The sequence below is a fragment of the Acinonyx jubatus genome, chromosome B4 (assembly GCF_027475565.1).
Source record: "Acinonyx jubatus isolate Ajub_Pintada_27869175 chromosome B4, VMU_Ajub_asm_v1.0, whole genome shotgun sequence".
NCBI lineage: Eukaryota > Metazoa > Chordata > Mammalia > Carnivora > Felidae > Acinonyx > Acinonyx jubatus.
In genome coordinates this window covers 69,841,506-69,862,775 of record NC_069387.1, presented here as the reverse complement: position 1 = coordinate 69,862,775, position 21,270 = coordinate 69,841,506, and the positions used below count along the sequence as shown (strand labels likewise).

Below are 21,270 nucleotides of genomic sequence, written 5' to 3'. Positions count from 1 at the left end.
TCGAGCACACCTCTATTTCTGTCAAACAGAGATTTCTAAATGAATTGGCCTTAACATACCTAGTTGAACACAGAGGAAATCAAAACAACTGGGGGGGGGGGTGGGGGGAGTCATTTAGAATCATTTTTAGGGGCGCCTGGGTGGCTCAGTGGGTTGAGTGTCTGACTCTCAATTTCAGCTCAGGTCATGATCTCAGGGTCATAGGACATGCTTAACATGGAGCCAGCTTAGGATTCTCTCTCTTTCCTCTGCCCCTCTCCACTGCTTGTGTTCTTTTTCTCCAAAAATGAACAAACAAGCAAATAGATAGACAGATAGATAGATAGATAGATAGATAGATAGATAGATAAAACAAAATAATAAAAATGTCTTTAGAATCATTTTTAACCAAGGCAAGTCCATCACTGTGGAAGGAAATAGGAAATGGTCTGGTTTCTTTCCTACTAATGTCTCTTTCTTGAGGCTGCAGTCCTGTTTGGGAACAATGCAGCATATTGCGGGACTGGGATTACCACAAAACCCTAATTTTTTTTTTTAATTTTTTTTAACGTTTATTTATTTTTGAGACAGAGAGAGACAGAGCATGAATGGGGGAAGGGCAAGGAAAGAGGGAGACACAGAATCGGAAGCAGGCTCCAGGCTCTGAGCCATCAGCCCAGAGCCTGACGCGGGGCTCGAACTCACGGACCGCGAGATCGTGACCCGGGTGAAGTCGGACGCTTAACCGACTGAGCCACCCAGGTGCCCCAAAACCCTAATTTTTAACTTAACTGATTCCTTTGCCTCTTTTTCTTTGACTGTCTTCCCTTTTCGCTCCCAAGAGACAGTTAATTAAACATTAATTGAATGACAGGAAATTGCTAACTTAAAAACAACACAAAACTGAAATGCGGTAGCAGCAGCCCCTTTGGGATTCCAAGAACACAGCACCATTCCTCTTGGGGTCCTGGTTCCTTTGACTGCAAAATGCATTAATGTGATTTTGGTTATGAAAGGAAAAGTCCCAGATAAATCAAAGTGGACAGAAGTAGAGATGAAAGAGAACTAAATTGCTCTATATAATGAACCAGAAAAATTTTAGAAGTTTTCTGGAATTCCAGAATTCTGGAAATGCGGGGGGCTCCAGAGAAAAGTAGGAATCTAAAACATTATTATTATTTTATAATTTATTGTCAAGTTAGCTAATAACATACAGTGTATATAGTGTGCTCTTGGTTTCGGGAGTAGATTCCCGTGATTCATCGCTTACATACAACACCAAGTGCTCATCCCAACAAGTACCCTCCTCAATGCCCATCACTCATTTCCGCCCCCCCCCCCCCCCGCCCACATCAACTGTCAGTTTGTTCTCTGTACTGAAGAGTCTCTCATGGTTTGCCTCTCTCTCTGTTTGAAACTATTTTTACACCTTCCCTTCCCCCATGGTCTTCTGTTAAGTTTCTCATTGCACACATGAGTGAAAATATTTGATATTTGTCTTCCTCTGACTGACTTATTTCACTTAGCATAATACCCTCCAGTTCCATCCATGTTGTTGCAAATGGCAAGATTTCATTCTTTCTCATCACTGAAGAGTATTTGATCATATATATAAGCCACATCTTCTTTATCCATTCACCAGTTGATGGACATTTGGGCTCTTTCCATAATTTGACTATTGTTGAAAGCACTGCTATAAACATCGGGGTACATATGCCCCTATGAATCAGTACTCTTGTATCCTTTAGGTATATTCCAAATAGTGTTATTTCTGGGTCTAGGGTAATTATATTTTTAATATTTTGAGAAGCCTCCACACTGTTTTCCAGAGTGGCTGCACCAATTGGCATTCCCGTCAACGGTGCATGAGGAGAACCTGAAACTTAGAAAAGAGAATGGGGGCACCTGGGTGGCTCAGTGGGTTAAGCATCCATCTCTTGATTTCAGCTCAGGTCATGATCTCACAGTTGATGGCTTTAAACCCCTCCATCAGGGTCTGAGCTGAAAGTGCAGAGGCTGCCTGGGATTCTCTCTCTCCCTCTCTCTCTGCCCCTCTCTCACTCGTGTGTGTTGCACTTTCCCTCTCTCTCAAAAGAAATAAAATAAACATTAAAAAAGAAGAAAAGAAAAGAGAATGGCCAGGGATTAGGGGGTGGGTTCTAAAATCCCAAGGAAAATGTATCTTAAAACCATAAAATTATGCTTATGGTTATGAATTTCTCAGAATTTTTTTCTAAGCAAAGCCCAGCCTGTCAGACAAGCCTCCTAGATGCTGCCTGTGCTTGTAGTTATATTTTCTAGTCCATCTTCTGTAGCACTCTGCAGAACCACTGAAGTTAGGAGTGCTGTTTCCATTCTCACCTAAAACGAGCCCAAATCCTGATCTCTGGTCCTGCTACGAGAGGTAAACTCAAACCCCTATGTTACTGCCTCGGAGTGTCACTACACAGGCTTACTGCCCTGGTTTTCAGATCCTTCTTCATTTTTGGCCTCTGGGATTTTTCTTTTTCTTTTCTTTCTTTTTTTTTTTTTTTAAGTTTATTTATTTATTTTGAGACAGAGAGACAGAGCATGAGCAGATGAGGGGCACAGACAGAGGGAGAGACAGAATCCCAGGCAGGCTCTGCACTGTCCACACAGAGCCTGACTCAGGGCTTGAACTCAAGAAACCTGAGATCATGACCTGAACTGAAACCAATAGCCAGATGCTTAACCAACTGAGCTACCCAGGCACCCCTGGCCTCTGGGGTTTTTTGTTACATCTGGGTAAGCTCAGCTATGCAGAGCTATGCACAGTCTATCAGGCTGCATTATATTCTCCATCGTTTCTAAAGACTTTGTAGGACAGCCTACTTAGACAGCCAACGTGTAAAAATGAAGTTGCTCATAAAATGTCTATAATGTAAAAACTCTGCCAAGGATCGGAGCCTTAACTACAGCAGAATCCTGATCCACAACCTCAAACATTTATAGAAAGAGGAGTTTACTTTCATCTTGATGACTTAAAACATAAAAGAAGTTACAAAAACAGCAGCATTTTGGTGGGGTGTGGTGTAGAGGGGTGGAAAGAGAATCAATGGGGGGATACTTTCCTCATAGTAGTAGGACATATGGGCTGTCTTGAGCCCTGGTCCCTTTAGTCCGGTCAGCGAACTTACCTCTCTCCTTCTCCATTTGACCGCCTCTCAGCTTGACTCTCCAGAGATGGCTAATGCCATAGAGCTAGTGCACGCTTCAGGGAATTCACTCCAATGAGAACACCAGGAGCAGGCAACTTGACTCTCATCAAGCCAGTTCTGGCTAAAACTCTTGAGGTTCTGGTCAGATAAACCTAGGGGTTTTGTTCTCTATAAGGAGGGATCAAAGGACTCTGCCTGAACCTAACTTTACAACCAATCCTAAAATTGGGGGGAAAAGGAAAATCACTCTAGGGAATCCTCTCAGAAATGCTAAAGAAGCCACAAACCAGGAAACACTGGAATCCTCAATGCCGATCAGATGCATTGTAAAGAATCCAGGATTCTTCTTCACCACCAGCAATCCTCTGATATAAAACTAGTCAGTCATGATACCCACATGCCTATCATCCTTTCCACACCCTCTGGCTCCATCATTCCCTGCCCTACAAAGGATGAGGCAATGCCTCAAATAACATGGTGAACCCTGGAGAGCCCCAATGCACAGATGCATCAATTTTCCCTCGGAATGGATTTTCCTCCAAGTTTACATTCCTACCTTAAAGTACTCACTAGTTCAAATGGCATGTGTCATTAAAGTTGGTAATATGTCTTTTATAAATGGTGATTTAATTTGTTTATTAGTAGAACTAAACCATTTGTCCCTTGCTTTGTATTTTTTAAAAAATTAAAAAGGGATTGCAGTAAGATGTCCCCTCAGGAAAAGACCCTTCTGAAAAAGGATGAGGCATATTGGTGAGGAGTTCAAGAGTTAGTAAAAATATGGAATACTGTATTTAGTCTGAAAATAAAAGAGAATCACTTTCAATTTTAGTTAAAATAGACGCATACAAATTCTCTTATTTTCTGCATATGCCTCCGACTTCTTTCAATTTTCAAACTCTGCTTGAAAGATTAAAAATACAAAGCAAAGCTAATAGACTTACAGTGACTGAGTAACAGAATCAACCAGCAATCAACTCTGTGCCACCCTAAGAGCAGGATGTATTACCAGAATTCACTACTTAATAGTCCGACTCCTCCTTTGTCAATGTCTAAAATAGAGATGTAATTATAATGTAACTTTAGACAAGTGACAGAACGTGTCTGGTCCTCAGTTTCTTGATCTGTAAAATGGAGAGAATACAAAAACCTATTGCTTAGGGTCATTGTAAGGTGTAATTGAGTAGTGGTACTGAGTGCTTAACAGCTGTTAGCCCTCTGAAAGATTCACTTCAGTATTACAGTGTGCCAGGGGTCTTCCATTATTGCATTTAATTTATTACCTTGATATCTCCTTCTTCCCTCAGAATAAAAACTTCTGGTTAGCAAAGACCTCTTTAGCTCCATTTAAAAAAAAAAAAAAAGAATTAAAGAAGTCAACTTCCAAGAAGAGGGTATATTTTATATTTAATGTATTATTTTCAGCAACAGCTTAAAAAATGCAAGGTTTTTAATGGGTCCCTTCCCCTTCTGGCCCCAGTGCTAACAGTGCACAACACCTCTCTGACAGGCTGAGTTGTGTTGGGTAATTCCAAGAGCACCATTACCCGTTCCATTACTATCAGCACTGCGCTAAGGGTGAAGCTTGTCCTGACTTCCCTAGGTTAGAGTCTGTGACTCCATCATTTAAAAATAGACTCAGTAAATGGCATTATTCGAAACCCAAGAAACAACTACAAAGCATTTCGGTAGCTTCTTAAAGCCTGAACATTTGATCTAAATCTCACGTTCCACTTGGTACCAAAAAGGAACCTTTGTGAAATAACCTGCTTTCCCATTACTGTTCATCTCTTTTGATGGTGGGGGGAAAAAATAAAAATTTTAATTGAGCTATCCCTCTCAGCTTTGTGCTGGCTAACATCTGTACATAAGATCAAAACAATTGCAGTACAGAAGAGGCCGACAATCTTGCCTCGCCTATATTTAGAAGAAAATGATATTACCTAGCTTTCCAATCTATTGGGAAGGATAGATGAAAACCCTCCTTGGGAACTATTTCATTGCACAACAATATCTAACATAGTTTATTATTGTCACGAATCTAATTCTTAGTGCTGTAAGCTAAGCCCTTCTCCTTATATTCTGTTCTTAAACCTTACTGAGAGCAAACTAAGAATTAGAGAAACTTAAAAAAAAAAAAACCTACAGTCTACTTGTTAGTACATCTTCATGCCACAGTGATTTGATTAGTGATTTGATAAGTATAGATCACAACCCTGGATTTAATACAGGGTGGCCCACTTTTAAGATGACCCATTCATAACAAAGTTCTCTCTGTTGGAACTGTCAAGAGAGTTAAAAAAAAATGCCACCAGTATCAAACACTTTTATTTAACCAGGCATTGCAGAGCAAAGGAATTGCAAATCTAAAGACCTTCATCTTAGCCCAGCCTTACTAAGTGTAAACAAGTCAGTAAGATTTCCCAATTCTCATATTCTGTCACTATAATGAAATTCTTACCTGCCCTCAAACTATACACAGAGATATCCTAAAGGAGAAGGAACACAAGACAAGCACGGTAGAACACTACAAGCTCGTTGGAGGAAAGGCTCTAAATGTCCTAAGCAAGAAAAATGCACAGATTATCTTTACTGACAGTAAACTATCACAAAGAGTTAGGCTACTACAAGCTAAAAAATTCTCATTGAATTTTTACGAATTTCAAACATAACACTCACCACAGTAGAAAGGGGAAAGATAACCTACCCCATGTTCCCATCCATTAGAAGAATCGTGTTGTAGATGTGAGAAAATATGAAGAGAAACAGAATTGTGCTGAAGAACATTGTCATCCATGACCCATGATCCTCTCGAAACATTTTTAACCGGAGCAACTGACCTGCGATAGAAAACAGTATTAGAAATTCATTGTACATCATAATTCCAAATTCATGCATCTTCACTTTACTTCACTGAATCTCTATTAGCTCCCCATATTCTGAAGACTTTGCCACAGAATTGCCTTATGGATCAAACCACCATGTTAATGTCCTTTCTGGTCTTTTGTAAATAAACGATCATGGACAAAGTCTAAGTCAACACCATATTATCCTGGAGCAAATGACACTAACATGAAGATCGAGTATGGTTTAGAAATAATTCATTATGCTGCCACGAAAACAAGATGAATTAGACCTCTACCATCCGCTATTTTCTATTTCACAGATGTGTTCTTGGTTTCTTGCATGAGAAAATTACTTAAGGCAAATGGTAAAGATAATTGCTTTTTGTCTCCTTACACCCACTCCCAATACTGACCAGTCAACAAAACCAAGGCAGAATGCACGTATACAAAGATCCAGCTGTTGAAGGTACATGAACACTTAAAGGGAAAACTCGAGTTTCTGTCATAAGATACAGACAACATAGCCTTTTTCTTAGCTAAAATATCCATACCTGCATACAGGCCTGTGGGTTGAAGGGGCAAGGGTTGGGGGGGGGGGGGGGGCAGCATGTACATGTGTTATTGGTGTGGCTCCCAGCAAAAGGTTACTTCCACCATGATGCCTAAAATTCCATTTACAAAGATAAATGCTAAAATTAGAATGTTAAAATTCAAATATTTCAAGGAGGGAAAACGTGTTAAGATCAATACTAAAGTAAAAATTATGAAGATCAGAATTAATCCAGAAACGCTTTTCCTTTATGGTAGAGAAGAGAAATGAGAGCATTATTATATCCTGAAAGGTGAGGGAGATGACAAACCATGGGAGTAAGAAAAAATTAATGTAGGTCACCCTGGCTTCTCCTAAGATAAATTTTGTCTAGTATACTCATCTCCATTCCTGAGAAAGCTACCTAAATAACAATAAAGGCAATGATACACCTATAGGAACTACAGTTAAAATAGAGTAGGACTGAAATCTTCTAATAGAGTTTCTCACTAAAGAAAATATTCCCTTGGAGAGGATGTGGAGAAACAGGAACTCTCATGCATTGTTGGTGGGAATGCAAACTGGTGCAACCACCCTGGAAAACAGTGTGGAGCTTCCTCAAAAAGTTAAAAATAGATCTACCCTATGACCCAGCAATAGCACTGCTAGGAAGTTACCCAAGGGATACAAGAGTGCTGATGCATAGGGACACTTATACCCTAATGTTTATAGCAGCACTTTCAACAATAGCCAAATAATGGAAAGAGACTAAATGTCCACCAACTGATGAATGGATAAAGAAATTGTGGTTTATACACACAATGGAATACTACTTGGCAATGAGAAAGAATGAAATATGGCCTTTTGTAGCAATGTGGATAGAACTGGAGAGTGTTAGGCTAAGTGAAATAAGTCATACAGAGAAAGACAGATACCATATGTTTTCACGCTTATGTGGATCCTGAGAAACTTAACAGAAGACCATGGGAGAGGGGAAGAAAAAAAAGAAAAGTTAGGGAGGGAGGGAGCCAAACCATAAGAGACTCTTAAAAAACTGAGAGTAAACTGAGGGTTGATGGGGGGTGGGAGGGAGGGGAAAGTGGGTGATGGGCACTGAGGAGGGCACCTGTTGGGATGAGCATTGGGTGTTGTATGGAAACCAATTTCACAATAAATTTCATATTAAAAAAAATAAAATAAAATAATAAAATAAAAAAAGAATGTAGCAAAATATATATATATATATTTATTTATTTATTTATTTCCATCTGGAAATTGTCTCTCTAGGGATAGACAGTAGCTCTCATGTAGGTTATTGAGTGTAGGAAGAAATCTTTTAAGATTTAATTACTAAACTTTTCCTTGTACCTCACTTTTATTAAAATAGCACTTTAGATTTCACTTGGAAACCAGAAACATTACCCCGTAGCCAAAACTCTAAATAGAGCAAAAAAAAAAAAAGGAGATTTGGTTACATCATTATCATCTGGTTTCTTGTCCTGCACAAGAGAAGCAAAGAGCAAACCTGAAAGTCAGGGGGGATGTTAATTGTAACTAAAAGCAGAATGTGGAAAACTTTCTCTTGAAGCCAACAATACTATAAACTAGCACAGCAAATTACAACCCCACAGAACTTGTTGATTAATTGAATCAATAATTATGGAACGCCAGAGATTTGCAATTCTCCACACAATACATTGTCAAGAACATGATAAATAGATAGTAAGCACAGAATGCTTGAGAGTAAAAAACTCATGCCATGAATATCTTAAAGCAAACTGTAAGGAATATTATTCATTCATTGAGCAAATATTGTTGAATGTGTTCCGATTAAATCAGCCATGGTTCTAGGTACTAGAGACACAGCTGAGAGCAAGCCAAGAAGGTGTTTAAAGTCCACCATTATTTAGGTGATTAGTGACAATGTGATCTTATTTTAGACTCACAGGCTCTCTTTGTTCAAGGTTCCCTTTGCTGCAAGTCCTTTCAGCTTCAAACTAAGATTTATTTAATCCAGCAGTTTATAACGAAGAACAGCAAAGACCAGTTAATTAGAATTCCTTGAAAAGTTAAATGTGAATTTCCTTGACATATGCATATATGCAAAAATTACTAATGGATTTATTTTAAAGGTCAAATCGTAACGCTGGCAGTTGAAGAGTGCTTCGTAAATAAAACACTGGATTAAGTGTACAGTGGCTGAAATAACATAAAGTTAGTAAAAAGGGAAATGTGACCGTACCATTTATGCTGTCATTGCCAAGCTCATTGTCTGGCACTAATTTCAGTCATTAGCGTCATTAGAACAAAATGGCAGGTTAACATTGCCTGAAATTCACTTGCAACGCACAATAAAAGTGCTGCAATATGTGAAGGACAGAACTGGTGTGACTCAAATGTTGAGTTAAATCACATTATAAAAATTTCCCATAAGTTAGTTCAAGGTGAACTCACTGAGTGCCCATCCTAATGCTAGAAATATATATGTATACATCGCCATCAGCTGACTGCTGTTTAAGTGACTTTTCATGCCAGCTAATCAAATCAAGAACCTCAGTGTTACCTGAAGGTGTCACAGGAAAATGTGCTGCCTCTGCCCTGTAGCATAACCATACATTTGGTTTGGCTGGGACAGTAGTGGCTTATAACTGTTGTCCTGACATAATTATTAATAATGTCCCCTTCCTAAGTGTACTGGTCTGGGGAATAAATTATATGTCACCTTTTCTATAAGCCACAGAATTCAGAATTTTACAATACTTTCCTTTAGAGGGCTTTTGTAAATAACTGAGTGAAGACAGTCCTTATAGGTCAACAATAACAAAAGGCATCACAAAGAAGGTTAGGTATATTGCTGACAAGGTCGTAAGTGACTTCTATTTTAGTCATAGATGTATCTGTAAATATGAGTGTACATTTACATTATTAATAAAATTTGTCTTGGACTGTATGGAGCATCGCCTTTGATATATATGGTCAAGGTAATGGTAAAATGACCCTTAGAACAGCAGAAGCATTAAGATGGTACACAAGTCTGGGGGTGCCTGGGTGGCTCAGTTGGTTAAGCGACTGACTTCAGATCAGGTCGTGATCTCACGGTTCCTGGTTCAAGCCCTGCTTTGGGCTCTGTACTGACAGCTCAGAGCCTGGAGCCTGCTTCTGATTCTGTGTCTCTTGCTCTCTCTCTGCCCCTCCCCTGCTCACACTCTCTTCCTCTGTCTCCAAAATAAATAAACATTTTTTTATTTTTTTTATTTTATTATTTTTTTAAACGTTTATTTATTTTTGAGACAGAGAGAGACAGAGCATGAACAGGGGAGGGGCAGAGAGAGAGGGAGACACAGAATCTGAAACACGGGGCTTGAACTCACGGATCGTGAGATCGTGACCTGAGCTGAAGTCGGCCGCTTAACCGACTGAGCCACCCAGGTGCCCCAAAATAAACACTTTTTAAAAAAAAAAAGAAAAGAAAAATATGGTACACAAGTCTGTGTACATGTTGGAAGACACAGGGAATGGCTGTTATGAATGTTAGTTAAAGTCAATTAAAATGGCCTAAAACCTCGGAATCGTTCCTGGAAATACAGTAGGTTTGGGACCGCTAGCATGTCATAAAATTCTAACAAGATTAATGATCTAAAGGCATATTTAAAAATATACAATGCTCCTACATATGTAATGGAAAATAAAAAGAGACATGTAATAAGGAGAAATATGGAGAAACAATTTGGTTTTTGGGGGATTTTTGCTACTATGTTCTCATTGGCAAAATAAAAAGGAGTATTTCCTTTCTACCTCATAACCAAATTTTTATCCTGAGTTCCCTTTTGTTCATGGGTGATTCTCACAAGGAGGCCTTGAACAAATAAATAAATCTCAGAGAAGATGAAGTGTCCATGCTTCCACATAAGAGATGGGGGTAGTCCTACTCCTGGGAATTTGTGAAAGCAAGGGATTCGATAGAGCAAGGGCTTCTAGGTTCATAAAAGATACAATCATTTAAGCCTCCAAGGCGGCAGAACATCATCTGGATTTGATTACATGCACGCTGGTGAGAGCTAAAGTATCAAGGGTCATGGCATTAAAGTCAGGCAAGGAGACTGAACTACCCCCAAGGGAATAAGGCCAGTAGAGCAGCCACCAACCTCCATTAGGAATACAACAACCTGAACAGGATTCCAGTCAACTGTTGGAGGAGGTCATGGAGAGGACATGATCACCGGTTGACAGTCAAGCTAGACCTGGGCAATCAGATGCTCCTCACCCCTCCCCCTGTCATTGGAATGCACGGTCCACACACAGGTGGGAGCTGTTTTCAAGGATGTACCCTTGAAGGAACAATGAGTTATTTAAACTGTCTAGATTTTATAAGTGACTGAACTCAATTAAGGCCTCTATATGAATTTTTTAAGATTGTAGCAAGCAAGTGCAGAGATCTAGTTTTGTGGCCGCCGAAGGCAAGCCTCATTACATGTTCTCTTGCTTATTAAAACTGCCACTTCCCAATCTGAAAGGGCCTGTCTCTTCTTTTTTTTTTAATTTTTATTTTGTTTAACTACATCCAAATTAGTTAGCATATAGTGCAACAATGATTTCAGGAGTAGATTCCTTAATGCCCCTTACCCCTTTAGCCCGTTCCCCTTCCCACGACCCCTCCAGTAACCCTCTGTTTGTTCTCTATATTTAAGAGTCTCTTATGTTTTGTTCCCCTCCCTGTTTTTACATTATTTTTGTTTTCCCTTCCCGATATGTTCATCTGTTTTGTCTCTTAAAGTCCTCATATGAGTGAAGTCATATGATATTTGTCTTTCTCTGACTGACTAATTTCGCCTGCCTCTTCTGTCTCTGGTTGCCCTCCATGTATGGGGGCCGGTTTCAGATTTTACCTGAGAAATCCCCAAGGTTGCAAACCAACACCATCTTAAGCAGCACCATCGTGCCAAAGAGGTGGCCAAAGACCATCACCCAAGCAGCATTAGAAGAAGCAGGGAGCAGGTAAATACAGATGAAGGATTTGAGACTTTAGAGATAAAAAAGGTAAGGTGAAATATTACCAATATTGTACTCTCTGCTCACCTTGGTAAGCAGGAACTCACAGCAAGATTTATTTAATAATATAAAGGGGAAACTGTGGCTTTACACATAAGACCCTGACCAGGAAATACAGAAGGATGAATGAAGGTGGCACTTTCCTCAAAAAGACATCAAGCTGAAATGAACACTACTATCCATGAAGTCTACTGCTCCAAAACCTCCTATAGTATGTGATGGTCAACCATATACATAATGTATACTTAATGGATACATACATAAGAAAAAAATGTAATCTACAGCTATTTATAAATTCTCAATTTGTTAAGGTCAAAAGATAGTTAAATTTGGAATAGCAGGCATTCCACATACCAGTAAGAATGTTCTCTGTTGCAAGTAACAGAGAAAGAAGGAAGGAAGGAAGGAAGGAAGGAAGGCAGGAAGGAAGGAAGGAAGGAATGAAAGAAGGAAAGAAAGAGAAAGAAAGAAAGAAAGAAAGAAAGAAAGAAAGAAAGAAAGATGAAAGAAAGAAAGAAAGAAAGAAAGATAGATAGAAAGGGAAAGGGAGAAAAGGGGAAAGAGAAAGGGAGAAAGAGGGAGAGAGAGAAGGAGGGAAAGGGAGGGGAGGGAAGGGGAAAAGAGGAGAAAGAAAGGGAGAGGAGGGGAAAGAAGGAAGGAGAGGGGAGGAAAGGCAAGAGGAGAGAAGGGGATGGGAGGGGAGGAGAAGGGAGGGGAGGGGAGGGGAAGGGAAGGGAAGGGAAGGAAGGAAAAAAAAATGAAAACCAGCTTTAAAATATAAGGAGTCTTTCTTTATTGGCTTCTCATATTTTCTAACAAACATGCTTGTTCCCTAAAAAAAGATTAATCTTCTTAACATATATGCTCAGAAAATAATGTGGATTTAGTTTCACTAAAGGAATTAAATGACTTCAATCAAAACTTGACCCAGCACTCACAAAATGTAACCAAGGTTTGAATTATCTCCATTTCCCAGCTTCATTTCTTCAGAGTGGGGTCCCATCATACCCAGCTCCTCCAACATGTTCATACATACCGTCTGTAGTCCCAAGATGATTGCAGCAACCCCAAGTAATGTCTTCATTTTTGTCCAGGGGGGAAAACATGATGCTTTTGCCTCACTATTTCTAAGGAAAGTTATGTGATTCACTCTCATTGAACTTGTTTGGGTCCTGAACCAATCACTACTGGCACAGTTATGAAAAGCAATGATTAGTTAACCCTATGTCACATGTGAAACTCCTAAAGCCAGATTAATTACCTAATAATACTACATTGATCCGCAAACGCAAATCAAGTATGGCAAACATTGTCACAAAAGGCAGAACCACAAAATGGAAGATCCCGGGATCCTTGAATCCCTGATTAAAACAGAAGTACCTTCTCAGTTTTAGGCTTCATATGGGTGAGAAATTCAATTGAGATGCACTCATTATATATTTTTACTACTGAAGCTAATGTTATGTTACCAGATACAAGATGACCAATAGATCAAAGGCACAGAGAAGGAAAAAAACGGGGTTTAAAATGGCCAACATGGAATCTTTATTTCCTGGTCTTTCTTTATATCTCTAGTACTCAGCACAATATATGGCAAAATACCTGCATTAAATTAAATACTTACGGAGAAATTCTAGAAGGAAAATTAAGACCTGCCCACAAGAAAAGGTACACATTTTCCAAGAGAAAAATTCTGTAAGTAAAATATGGGGGAAAATACATCTTGTTGGCAATGATGCCATCACTCACACAGCTCAACCTCAGAACACCTAAGGCCCAAGACTTTGCATAATTTATTGTCTACTTGTGTGTGCCACATCCATCTATAAACTGAAACACAGTGAGGCCCACATTTGTCTTCTTCACCACTGGTATCGCCATGGCACCGACACATAGCATGTCTTAGATAAATATTTGTCCAGTTGCTAAACAATGAAATGATACAATACAAAATTGAACAATAGTTCAATATTCTACTATATGACTACAATCCTGGATCTCTGCAGATCTGGCAATTTACACCTACCCTCTGAGCCCTATGGAACCCATCAGTTCTTTGACCTTCACCTCCGCATTTTATCCCCATCTCCCCTACTTCCTCTTATTTAGCATGATACTTCTGTTTCCTTATCAAACTTTCTTTTCCTCAACACCTTTGTTTCCTGTGTACCCCATACCTGTCTTACACTTGCCTGCAAAACCCCAGCTCCGATTCAACGCTATGGTTCGCTTTCTCTGAATTCGGTCAACTGCTGTAGAAAAAAACTGAACACAAGTTGATTAATAACTCACTACATAATCATGATCCCCACTTTCAGCAGCTACCACAGCACCACACATTAGTAGTTTTCCTTGCACTTGTCAGTCTCTTTCCCATTCTCCTCAGCACTCATTTCACACTTTACCCCAAAGCTCCTACTAAGCCTCTCTCACTCTCAGAATATAACCTTGGTCCCAACCCCAGGGAAAACTGCTGCCACCAAACATGATTTCCTTCAACTTCCTGGCCACTCACATACATCCACTTTCTAGTCACACTTCCTTCCCTTGTTTCTCAGAGGATGCAGAGCTCATCCCACAAAAAGGACCCACTTACGCCTTCTTAAAACTATACCCCCCGCCCCCACCCTTGAGGCCTGGTCCATCAGCCATCCTTTCTTTTCTTTGTATTTCCAGTCTCTCCCTCTCTTCTGGTTCTCTTCCCTCTGCCTCTAAATCCTAAGTCTGTCCTAAAGGCAGTGCTTTCTTGACCTCATGTCCTTGAACTACCATCCATTCTTCTCTTGTCCAGATTTCAAGAAAAAGTAGTATGCATCATGCCCACTCCGAGATCTTACTTGCAATGCAAACATTCTACTGAAATTGTTCTGGCAAATGTTGAAGACTCCCACATTGAAAAATCCAGTAGAAATACGTTGGTCTTTAATTTACAGGACATCTCCTGTATCTGATATGGCAGTTGTCCACTCTTGTCCTTTTTGACACTAACTTCCGTGGCTTCTCTAACACCAAACACTCTTTGTTCTTTTTCTACTTTCCTGATTATTCTTAGTCACCTTTTTGGGCATCTCTTCTACTCATCCCATAAATGATGATGTTCCCCATGATCAGTCTCATATTATTGCATGATCTCATCCCCTGTTATGGGTTTAATATCCACTATCTCCAGCATAGACTTTTCCTCCCAAGCTTCAGACTGAAAGAGTCAACTGCTCACTCCACTCCTGAATGTCCTATTGCCAACTCAAACTCAGTACACAAAAATGGATTCAAAATCTCCATCCCTATCTCCAATCTGACCTTTTCTATAGCTAAACCCACTCCAACTTCTGACTTTACCACCTTGTTATTTTCAACATAACAAGATAGAATTCATTCTTAATTTTTTTCTGCACACCTGCCATTTCAATCAACAGTCATATTATTTTATGACCTTACATCCATATTCTTCTCTCACAATTTTGGTTTCATTGTCTCTGCATGGGAGCATTACAACAACCTCACTGGTCTTCCTCATTCCAAACTTTTCCACCCCAAATCCAACCTCCAGACAGCTAATAGATCTGACTGAAATACAAATGTGGTCACATTGTTCCATCAACGATCACCATTCCCCCATTGTAATTCAAGCTCCAAAATATGCTACAGAAGGCGTTGCTTGATTTGACCCAAGCTTACCTCTCCTTTCTCACCACCACCTGCCCTCCACTCTAGTCCCATCAACACTAAACAGATTTCAGCCTCTTATACTCATGCTGAACCCTCTGCCTGAGATACTCTTCCTTCCCCATCTCTCGACTAACTCCTGCATTTCCTGTGAGCTTTAAAATGCTGGGCAGAGATGATCTCTTCTAGGTAGTTATCTTCACTGTTAAACATTTCATGTATTAGAGTTACAGAAAGAGCTTACCGGATGTACTCTTTCAGGAAGTAATAAGTTCCCTTCAGTGCAGACAAGAAGAAATGGCCACCAGCCAGGTATAGTTTAAAGGGCTGGATTAAATGACTTTTAACATCCCACTCTAGGATTATAGGATTTGTTTAGTCAGTGAGAGATTAGTGTAGTATGCTAGCTCAAAACACTTTAAGCTAAAAAGAGAAATCCTTACCTATTGAGAGAAAAAATGTTCCTCCTAATGTTTTATCTGTCATTGTATGCCTCTCTAATGTGTAAAATGAATCTAAAGTAACACAGTGATAAGATTCCTTAAAGGCCAAGTTAATATTTAACATTTTAAATATGAGAACACTTGACAATAATGTAAGTCCTATTTCTTATGTCTAGAATAAGAGAATAAAGGATAAAAATAAATTGGATCAGAGCATTTCAATATTAATTGAACTTCACTTCCAATTAGACTACAATAAGTATACAAAGTATTCACAGCTGATTTGTGTTCTAATTTATAAGAACATTATATAACTTTTTTAACATTAGTCATTGAAAAATGGCAACAGAATAAAAATAACTAAAATAAAACAGTCAGTCCTTGGATGGAACATCAAGAAAGAAAATTATCTAACAAAACACATCAGAATATCATTAGGGAGAAAGGATGTTCTAGTTAAGACAAATGTGGCATTATATAATAAGTGTAAAATCATAAAACTTTTATGCCTTAAGGGCGCCATTCTATTAATATTCAGATTAAGTCATTATTTCAGTGTACAAAGAGAATTAAAAAAAACACTAAACAGATGGTTTTCCTTCATATTAGGAGTAGGAGCTTACACATAAAGTGTTTATTATTCACTGAATTTGACAGAAAACCAAATATTGAGAATTGAAATATAACCCCATATAATACTACAAATATGTATTATAATATGTAATTCAAAAGAGATTCTAAACAGAACAAAAATAAGACCATGGTTAGATACCCATAAATGATGGTGTTTTCAGACCTAAAGCATAATGTCAACTTCAAACTTTTGAAGGGGTTCCTGAGTGGCTCAGTCAGAGGAGCATTTGACTTCAGCTCAGGTCATCATCTCAGGGTTTGTGAGTTCGAGCCCCGTGTCGGGCTCTGTGCGAACAGCTCAGAGCCTGGAGCCTGCTTCAGATTCTGGGTCTCCCTCTCTGCCCCTCCTTTGCTCGCATGATGTCTCTCTCTCTCTTTCTCTCTCTCTCTCTCTCTCTCTCAAAAATAAATAAACATTTAAAATTTTTAAGTGTACATATTACAAATTTGTAGTAAAACATATATCAACTAAATAAACACATTGATATAAATAATTCTCCCCAGAAAAAGCTGTAACAAACCTTCCATTTTATTGAGAGAGGCTAAGTATTTTACTATAATAATATGGCTCTTTCCATTACTACTCTTAGGATTACTGACTTAAATTGTTTATTATTGCTCAAGAGGAAAAATTAGGTCCCCAAAGGAAATAAAAGTATTCATTTATTATTATCTACTTTTCCTGTTAAAGGAAAAAAATAGCCACTGCATAAAAGAATACTAAATTGACATTACAACTTAGCTTGTGGCCCAAGACAAGATTTAGCAGCACACTTAATTTATGCATCCATATAATATTGTAATATTCTGTTATTTTCATGAAAATCAATTTGTTCTGTATCTTCCAGATTTATACAGGTAAAATCATACTAAACAGCATTTTTAAGATCAAAACCCATCAAAAAAGTAAAAGTTTATAAAATATGTTCTGAAATGTTAGAGGTTGTGGTTATTATTACAATTTGTATTTCAAAATGGGCAACAGAATAGAAAATATAGCTCCCTATTCTTAAAAAATTAATATAATCACAACTATTAATAAATTTTTATGTCTTCATCATTATATTGGTACCAGTTTTGAAAAACAATAATACACTTCAAAAATAAGTTTTCAAAAAAATAAGTTTTCATTTAATCTCAGGCATTCTATTAACCCATCTAAAAAGGAAACATTAAATTGTCAAGACTAATCCCCTATAGGCTGATCAATGGTTTGAAGCAATCCTGATCAGTCACAAGGTAATTGTCCACATGGCTGGGACACAAGCTCCTGATCATTCATGGGGTAGAGGGGACAGGAGGGTCTGGTCCTCCCATTACCATAAATGCTAGGAAAGCAAAAACAGGTCAGAAGCCAAAATTCTAGTATTTCTATTATCTGCATTCATGTATCCAGGTCTCTTTGATTTCCCATCTATCTTGAACTTGGTTTTCATTCATAGCTTCCCATAAGTCCTCTAACTTAGACTGGTTTCTTGTACTTGCTATTTTCTCTACCCATTCCATTTTTAGACTCACTAAATATATTGAAAATTCATAACGGGTGTCTACTTCCATTTATAAGACGCCTGGAAATCACCACTTCATCCTAATAACACGTACAAAGCAGAACAGTTTTAAAATGAACAACTCTCCTAGGACCTGCAAGAGAGGTGAGGACACAGGGCAAACTCTTGCCGCTCAAGACCGGAGAGACATACAGGCAGATAGGAGCTTACCACAGCAGAAACTGGCAACTGAAAACGGCCTTGGGAAACAGCACTGGGGTAAGAAAACTTGAACTGTAATGAACAAATTGTTGGAAGCCCAATGTGGACAAGTCTGAAAGTTAAAAACTCGAGGAAGGCACAGCCACAGTGGAGGCCTCATGCTTTTGTAAATTTTACGTCCAGAAACTCAACCAGAATCCCACAGTAAACACTGGAGAAACCAGACCTACCTGCTGAGGTTCTGTCAAAGCCTGACTGACCTGGAGGAAAAGAAATACTCAACTCCAGCCTACTCGAGCCATCCTCTCCCAGTCAAAGTGGTGGAGAGGTGATTGAGAAGTACTTTAGGAAGTTCACAGACCAGAAATATAGTCTCACTAAAAGACTGAGATCTAATCACAGGACCAGAGGACGCTCTCTTACCCCTACACCTCGCCACCACATCACTAAAGCGTTCCTTTTACCTGGTACATCATGTTCAGTTGTCAAGAAAACATTACGAGGTATATTAAAAGGAAAACAAAAAAACACCATTTGAAGAGACAAAGCAAGCACTAGAACCTGACATGGCAATGATATTGGAATTATCAGGCCAGGAATTTAAAACGATTAACAAGCTAAGGGCTCTAATGGGTAAAGTAGACAGCATGTAAGAACAGGTGGTCAATGTTAGCAGGAAGATGGATTTCCTAAGAACCAAAAAGAAATGCGGGAGATAAACATTGTAATTTAGATGTAATTTAGAAATTAAGAATGCCTTTGATGGGCTTATTAATAGACTACACATGGCTGAACAAAGAATCTTAGAACTTAAAGATGTCTCAATAGAAACCTCCAAAAGTGAAAAACAAAGAGAAAAAAGACCAGAAAGGGTAGAAGAGAATATCCAAGGACTCTGAGGCAACTAGAAAAGATGTAATATACGTGTAATGAAGATACTAGAAGGAGAAGAAAGAGAAAAAGGAACAGGAGAAATACTTGAATAATAATGACTGAGAATTTCCCCCAAGTTTATGTTTAGCATTAACAAGTAACAGATCTGGGAATCTCAAGAAACACCAAGCAGGATAAATGCAAAACAAAACAAAAAACCCTAAATCTAGACATATCACTTTCAAGCTACAGAAAAATCAAAGATAAAGAAAAAAAAAATCCTAAAAGAAACGGGGGGGGGGGGGAGGGGGAACCTTCCCTATTGAGAAACAAAGATACTAACTATATCCAACTACCCAACTTCTTCAGAAACAATGGAAGCAAAAAGACAATGGTGTGAAATATTTAAAATGTTGAGAGGAAAAAAAATACTAACCTAGAATTCTGTACTCCGTGAAATTATCCATCAAAAGTGAAGAAGAATAAAGACTTCCTCAAACAAACAGAAACCAGGAGAATTTGTTGCCACTAGTCCAGTCTTGCAAGAAATGTTAAAAGAAGCTCTTTTGAGAAAAGGGAAGAATATATGTCAGAAACTCAGAACTACATAAGAAAGGACGAATATCCAAGGAGGAAGGGAAGGTAAAATGAAAGCCTTTTTCTCTTATTCTTAATTGACCAAACCAATACATTTGTTCAAAATAATAATAGCAACAACATATTCAAGTATGCACACTTATGCATATATCTTATATATGTATATATGTATATGTATGTATGTGTGTGTGTGTATATATATACACACACACATATGTACACATGACATGAATGACACCAATGATACAGAGATGGGGAAAACAATTAGGATTATTTTATTATTTCAAAGTATTCACATACCTGTAAAGTAATACAGTGTTACTTGAAAGTTGATTGAATTAGTTGTAAATATATATTGCAAACTCTAGGGCAATCACTAAATAAAGTTGTTGTTGATTTTTAATGTTAGCTGAGGGGCACCTGCATGGCTCAATCAGTTAAGCATCCAACTCTTGGTTTCGTCTCAGGTCATGATCTCACCATTCATGGGTTCGAGCCCTGACAGTATGAAGCCTGCTTGGGATTATCCGTCTCTCTCTCTCTCTCTCTCTCTCTCTCTCTCTCTCTCTCTCCCTCTCTCTCTATTCCCTGCTCTCCTTCTCTCTCTCAAAAATAAACATTTAAAAAAGTAAAAAAAAAAAAAAATGCTAGCTGATGTACTAAGGAAGAAGAGAAAATGGAATAATATAAAATGGTGCCCTATTGGGCAGCATCAGAGAAGCTTCTAGTCTAGTGCTAATTCTCCCCCACTACCCCGCTTTTGAGTGTTCTACCTAAGGCACCATAAATGGTAAGGTTTTGCTTCTCTGCCCTGTGGGCACACAAACTATCCCAGGCCCTGTGTGAGCACCAAGGACTTTTTCCCATGTTCCTCTGGAGTGATTCTTTCCCTCACTGTGGGGCTTTCCTTATGTGCATGTGCTGGTCACACCTCACTTGAAGACTAAAGGGAGATCTGCTGGACTGTGGAGTTACTTCTCTGTGCTATGCCCTCCCCTCCAATACCTGCCCTGTGAGTTCTAGCTGTCTCAGCCTCCCCACATACCCAGCTCTGTCTCCTCAACTCACAGAGATGCCAGCCTCTGCCTGATGTCCTCCTTCCTGCACTGAAGCCAGGAAACTCTCCAGGGATGTAAGCTGGAGTAACTGTAGGCCTCTCCTTTATTAAAAGATACAGAAAAGATTTGAGGTGCCTGGGTGGTTCAGTAATTAAGGATCTGACTTCGGCTCAGGTCATGATCTCATGGCTTGTGAGTTCGAGCCCCACATCGGGCTCTGTGCTGAAAGCTCAGACTCTGCAGCCTGCTTTGGATTCTGTGTCTCTGGTTCTCTCTACCCCTTCCCTGCTCATACTCTATGTCTCTCTCTCAAGTAAACATTAAAAAAACAAAAAAGATACAGAAAAGATCTTAAAATCAGACAGTAAAGATAGATTACTTCAGAGCAACAACACTTATCCTGACAGAAGACTTCCCAACAGTAACAAAAGATGTCATAAAACAGTGCTTCCAAGTACTACTGACCTAGAATTATGTTCCTAGTGCAAATATCCATCATAAATAAGGCACCTGTTTGAAGACATCAAAGAACAAACAAGGCAGCCAAGATCCCTGACAGAAGAAAAATGCACTTAAATGAACTCCTTCTTTATTACTGCTTTTTCCCCTTGGAAGATCTGCTGATTTTCAGGGTGGGACACAGGAACCACATGGAAAACTGTGGCCTAGAGTTTGAGGCAGTCTTAGTGGGTCAGGGAGACAGAAATTG

General features: G+C 38.9%; 1 protein-coding gene across 5 annotated transcripts in view; it reads right to left on the bottom strand.

Moving 5' to 3' along the window:
* Nucleotides 1-21,270, bottom strand: part of TMEM117 (transmembrane protein 117) — a 483,102-nt gene that overhangs the window by 385,602 nt on the left and 76,230 nt on the right. For 4 of the 5 annotated variants that reach the window (XM_053226143.1, XM_027035936.2, XM_053226144.1 and 1 more), the window contains one exon: nucleotides 5,866-5,998. In XM_053226143.1, the coding sequence (XP_053082118.1) occupies nucleotides 5,866-5,998 (133 nt within the window). The other variant, XM_053226145.1, reaches the window with a different exon arrangement.